Source organism: Prosopis cineraria, unplaced genomic scaffold, assembly GCF_029017545.1.
Source record: "Prosopis cineraria cultivar Desert tree isolate PC_DT_omini unplaced genomic scaffold, ASM2901754v1 PC681, whole genome shotgun sequence".
Classification (NCBI taxonomy): Eukaryota; Viridiplantae; Streptophyta; class Magnoliopsida; order Fabales; family Fabaceae; genus Prosopis; species Prosopis cineraria.
The window spans coordinates 30184-36267 of NW_026556006.1; the positions used below are offsets into that span (position 1 = coordinate 30184).

Below are 6084 nucleotides of genomic sequence, written 5' to 3' on the forward strand. Positions count from 1 at the left end.
CTTCAGGAGTCGTGCATATTCTGGAATCTTACGATTGTAGAGTTCCTTGATGATGCTTGTAAGAACTACGAACGCTAGTGCGAACTTTTTGGGACCCAAGCAGTAGTCTGATCTTGATGACGTAAAATAGTTACCAACCCTTTTTCAGTAATTTCTTCAGTGTTATGTATACGAACTCACTAATGTCTAGAGATGAAGGATCATGTACCAGAAAAATCCAGTAGTGTGCAGAAGAGAATGATTTCCCGCCAACGGAAACCAGAGATGGGTCCGCAGTTGATGAATTCTAGACGTCTCGTTAATACCCAAATAGTAATTAACATCAGCCCAAAGAAAAAGTAGTATTACACTATTACGTGTATTCTGCGTAGCAACCGTTAAAATCAACAAGCATTCCATTTATACCGTTCTCGGCCTTTTGGTTGATATCAAACGAACATGCCATTTCTTGGACGTCTTGCCTTGACAGCGATAACTAATTACAAATTTTGTGGAAGCCGGAATTTTGTACCGTCTGGATTCACTATCTCAGCATATATTGAGGTTTTCAATTTTACTATTATCATTGATGGTATCCTAGATGCTACAGAACTTGGCAATCCCATATCTTTCACTTGGAGCACTTCGTCTCGAGAGGTAATTGGAGCTTTAATAAAGTTGCAGATTTCAATCTTGTTAATACAAAAGCAAAAAATTCTTACAGGCGGAAATCAAATTACATATGGGGGCAATAGAAAAAGAAGAGCAAACTGTCAATACAAAAACCAGAAGGGGGAAAACATTTTCTCATCATCCAGTACCGACATGGCCCAAAGGGCTCAGGCGTTTTGACTAACAAATTGTGAATTCATCATTTGACATGGACTCTCTAGACAGCTAAGTAACTTACAAAATGCCGGCAAAACACAACTACCTTGTAGAGAGAGCTGATAGGTCAAATAAATTCTTCATTATAGCCGGGCCTCAAACAATCAATTTCTCGAGACTACTCTCCTCATCCACCAGTCCCAAGTCATTGATCATAGAATATGTCATTATTATCTGGTGGATTTCAAAATAAACAGCCAGGATAAAAGAGCTCAAATAAGCCTCAGTTCATACTCTCCAGCCATCGTAATGTATCTCACCCACGGAAGGGCCTGATAACCACTCTTCTCAATGATCTTCAGATATCTTACCTGCAAGTACTTAAGCAGTCATCAAATCTTGATCTAGCCGGTCAATGTTTCAGTTGCATTTTCAACATTGCTACGTTAAGTCATGAATTGTTCCCCAGATAACAGAAATGTATCACATAGGTGCTACTGTTTAGTTCACAAAGCCTCGCCCCGACTGTGAGAAACTGACTGAACAATATCAGATCTATATAGTTCACTACTTCACTCAAGTCTGCATACCGCAGCGATCAAAATGATAGGTGAGAAAAGTTTCTGACACCACAAACCAGCAGGCAAGTAATAATGAAAGGTTCTCTAATTGACTACATCTATGAATTTCAACATAATGACTCCCTACGTTTGATATTTAATTGAGGCACCCTCCAAAATGTGATCAGATGCAACAGGGCAAAATTTAAGGATGTACAGACTATTTCCAGTACCAAAAAATTAAGGACCAGCAATATTATGAATGCAAGAAAACTCGTGTCCATATAGAAATACCTGTATCCCAGAAACAGTAAAATATGGTATTTCAAATTTCACACGTATAGGAGCTTTTCTCTCGGGAGTTGCTTCCTCAGCTGTTATGCTGGGAAGACGAAACTCTGCCCTTAACATGTACTCCTGAAAGCATGGAACACAAATTTTAAATCCAATAATTCACAATTGAATTAAGGTATTAATATTAGATTTTAAATAAAGGATAAAATGCCACTTCAAGTCAATAATACCTTCCCTCCAGGAAAGGATCTTATTTTCCAGATTAATGCATCCTTTTCAGGGGCATATGATGCAGATCCCATTGATGTTCGAACATTTGGATTGGTTGCATCAGCAGGTACAGGCAACTCAATCTCAACGTTTGTGGCAGTGCTGCATATCAAATTTCACAAGTTAAAAAATTTAGGCTAATCTCGAATCTAGAGCAAAAAGCTCACAGTACATACATTAAAAAGGAGCAACTATACTATCTCCCTTGCAAGAACAGGGGGGAAATGAAATCTCAGTACCTACGTTCCTTGAATTGACTCCTAGCTTTTACCATAATCTCAATCCGGCTTTTTGAATGCCTTTCAACTTGAGCTTCCACCCAAATTAAAGGCTTAACCTGAAACGAGGGGATAAAATCAACGCTTAGAATTAAAATTCCTTTTCTCTCTCCTTAGCCATCTCTAGTCCCCCACACCACATACGCATCTATGTGCAAACAAATATTACCCCTCAATGGAAAAGAATACATTTCATTTATAGAAGATGAACCTGTGTGCTAAGCCTATATGTCATCAAATCAAATGATCCATCTGGTGGTATGAAGGAAATCGTTCGATCATTTTCAAATCGGGCCAAGCGAACACACCTTCATCAAAATGTCAATAAATTTTTTAGAACAAGCATTAAGATTAGAGGCACCTTATTGTAGAAAGAATATTAATATTGTGTTATAAATAATCAACCTAGACTGCTTTTCATAGACAAGAGACTCTAGGATACATACTGATGAAATTTGATGTCTTCCAAGTCAATTGCCTTTCCCTTTGTCGCCCTTCCTTGTGCCTCTAATAATACTCTATCATTTAGTCCAAGTTTACACTCAGGCATGCCACTGTATGGGATAAGCCAAAGATGTCATCTGAGTTTCCACATAAATATTCTCTAGCAAGATGTTGGATAGATTAACGGAAATATCACCGTAAACATATCCACGTCATTCTCAACATAAATATTCTCTGCAGTTTATTAGGCACCAGATCCTAAAGAATACCTTAGTAGTTCCAATTGAATATAGCAATCTGTAAGCATGTGCAATCAGTAAGCATGCAAGAACATGCTCCAAACTGCCAATTGCAATTTCATACCTCAAAATTACACTGAACACTTAATCCAAAAAGAAAAAGAAAAACGTTGGACACAATAAAAACTACATGAGATAGATAAAAAATGTCAACAAAGCAACAGAAGCCCAAGACAAAAGCAAAAAACCTGAGATTAGCAACATGTACTAACTTGCAAAACCATCATGATTAGATGAAGCAATCAGTTTGAAGAAACAAACACCATGTTATCAGCACACAGCATCCAGAAAAATCGTAGATAAGATTTGCAAAGAAAGAAACAATTTTTTTAGTTCTGCTGATGCATATAACAATTTTAGAACAATCTCCATGTAAACAAACTATTACGAAAGATACAACCAAGTCCAACCTACTCTAAAAAGTAAATATTGAAATTTCAGTAGTGACTCCAGAAAAGTTACACTGCAAAACCTGTCACCTATGGAGAATATTCCACACATTTCAGCAGTTTGAACTTTTTTAGGAAGGTTAACCAAACCTCTTACATTAAAAAGTATTTCATATTCCACACCTTCATCAAATTTTGATAATGATTTGCAGCTGGTGCATTTGATTGAACACAATGATTTATCTCCAAGTACTGGAGTTATGCTACATCCCCCTCCCCCAGGTCTGTTTTTGGGGAGTAGGGGCTATATCTGTTATAGGAGTTACTGCTAATCGTCATTGCATTGTAGGGTTGCCAGGCAATTACAGGGCCAATTTCAAATTTTCACCGAACATTAGATATCCCACTCGAGATTTTCTTCTCTGCCTGTTATTCAGATTTTGGGAGGAAAGAGGAGGCATATGGTGCATTTCACTAGATCAAAATGCTCAAATTTCAGCCAAAGGTTTCTCACTGTGAGCCTTCCTCGGAATGGAATGGTTTCCCTTCCTTTTAAATGGACTTGTATATTCATGGTTAAGGCCCTTTCTCTAGGCAAACATGCAAAGGAATTTGAGATCTCTGTTTAGCAGCTTTCCTTTATTTTTATTTTTCCTTTTCTTTATTTTGATCTCAGGAGGATTCCAGATCCAATCATTCCTTATCATTCTTCTTCCTCTATAAATTCTTCCTTGACCATAAAGCTAAGAGAATCATCAACCTGTAAAGCTAATTGCTAACCTAGTTTGCTAGCAGTTTATCTCAGGAGCTTGAAACTCAACAGATCTGAACAAGTAGAAAACAAACCTCAAATATGTTCTCATCTTCAGTGCTCCAACAACATCAGACCTGATTATTTGCCCATTGCTATTGACAAGTATATTAACACTCTCCACCACATCCAAGAAAACCTGAAAAATGAAAAAGGGAAGATGTCAACTGGTGAAAAAGACCATCATAGTACCAATCAAAACGGGATTTCTTTTTAAAAGAAAATAATAGACACCTCATTTTTCTTATAATTTATGCCTTCACTACGCCAAGACACAGCGTTAGTTACAGCCATGGGAGGCCTCTGTGTAACTTCCATTCTGTAAGCATCAGTCTTGATAAATTCACTTAGAATCTTTGCCTCGGTATACTGAGGGTAGCCAAAGTCCATAATTTCATCAAGGAGTTCGTACTGCCAATGAGTAAAAATTACGGTGATTATCCATCTGCTTCTAAGTAAAGGATAGAACTGCATTTATCAATGTAATTAATTAAAAGAAAAATTAAAAGGTCGCTAAGCATTTTACCACAACAACAAAGTTATCCCTAAGTGATTCCTCTTCCAATTCTTCAAAATAGTGCTTAAACACCTGGCATAAAGAAAAGGATAATTTGATGGCATCTAGTAACCGTTTCTATAAATTCTCAAATCTGAACGTGTTTAGAACCATAATTACCAATAATGCTTACATCAACTATACGATGTAGGAAGAAAAGAAGGCTAGCGGCATTGCAGTTTTGCCTAGCTGCTATCATGAGGTAGACATTGCTATGCTGTATAAACATGTAGGTCACACCATTATCATATACAACTGGATCTTGAGATTGCGGATCTCCCTGAAGCATTGCAAAACACCAAAGGCAGCTGAACTTAGTTTTCCCGTAATGTAGAAAGACATAGAAATTCGTAGCGTGGCGAGTAAAGGAAAATTCACAAACAAATTTACATATTCTCCAATTCCACCCCTAGTAACTCAAAATTCAACAACACCGTTGAACCATTCAAATCTAAAATTCTTCCAAACAACATTTAGAAAGCACTGAACAGAAATTGAGCGTTGCCTCTGCTAAGTTAAGTTTATCTAATGCAAACGAAAAATGCATGTACACATTGTTTTCCCACTTCGCTTCCTATAGTTTCTGCAGAACCAAGCACCGGACTAAAAACTGAAAACGCATCGATCTGTTGCAACACAGAAACGAACCTCTTTCTCGATGAGCTTGGTGAAAAAGCGCTCGGCTTCGACGGCAGAGACATCGCCACGGTAGTCGCGCCAAATGAGAACACGGCCTTTGATGTCAAGAAGGAAGAGAGCAGAGGCTGCCCCTGCCATTGGTGAATGCTTCGTATGGATCCCGAGGACCGGATCCTATTGGATCGGATTGGAATCAGATCGGATCGGCGGTACAGAGACGGAAAGTGAATCAACCAGAGGTAGATCTAGATTCCAAATATGTACGCGGGAATAAAATTGCAGAGCCTAGGGCTAAGCCCGCCATGTAAGTGGCAGAACCATAATTTTAAAGGTTAGCGTCGAGTTTCTGCAGTTACAGGGTGGGAAATTGCAAGAGCTCCTAGTTTTATTGTCGGAGATTCCTAATGGAACAGACGATAGTTCGCGGTGTGGACGGTGCTAGGAAATTTTTCTTCGGGCACAAAGAAACTGCAACGACGACGTTGCCACATGCCATGCCTTAAAATTAAAATGTTTTTTTTTAACGGAAAGGTTACAGTAATATCATAAATTTTAAATTTTATATGAATTATTTTTTAATTTTTAAAAACAATACAATTTAATTTTTATTATTAAAAAATTAATTTTAACAGTTAGGTATAAAAAATAATGAAAAAAATATTAAAAAGCATAGAATAAAATTATAATTAAGGACTAAAAATTACAAATAAAAATCTAAAAAAATTATATAAATTTCT

General features: G+C 37.3%; 1 protein-coding gene across 1 annotated transcript; it reads right to left on the minus strand.

The window, feature by feature from the left end:
- Positions 1–640: 640 nt before the first annotated feature.
- LOC129298009 (AP-1 complex subunit mu-2) lies at positions 641–5774 on the minus strand. Its single transcript, XM_054936388.1, has 11 exons — positions 5357–5774; positions 4842–4988; positions 4679–4741; positions 4387–4563; positions 4188–4291; positions 2656–2763; positions 2421–2517; positions 2171–2268; positions 1892–2033; positions 1662–1784; positions 641–1178 (listed from the first exon to the last, which is right to left on the minus strand). The coding sequence occupies exons 1-11, from the start codon at positions 5483–5485 to the stop codon at positions 1080–1082; spliced, it is 1287 nt and encodes a 428-aa protein (XP_054792363.1). The 5' UTR covers positions 5486–5774; the 3' UTR covers positions 641–1079.
- Positions 5775–6084: the final 310 nt, after the last annotated feature.

Excerpts from the sequence above, each read along its gene's own strand:
- LOC129298009 (XM_054936388.1), bottom strand. The coding sequence starts at position 5,485 with ATGGCAGGGGCAGCCTCTGCTCTCTTCCTTCTTGACATCAAAGGCCGT. Across the intron at positions 4,989-5,356 it reads CCAAGCTCATCGAGAAAGAG|GGAGATCCGCAATCTCAAGA; the intron begins GTTCGTTTCTGT and ends GCAATGCTTCAG. Across the intron at positions 2,034-2,170 it reads AGTCAATTCAAGGAACGTAG|CACTGCCACAAACGTTGAGA; the intron begins GTACTGAGATTT and ends TTTGATATGCAG.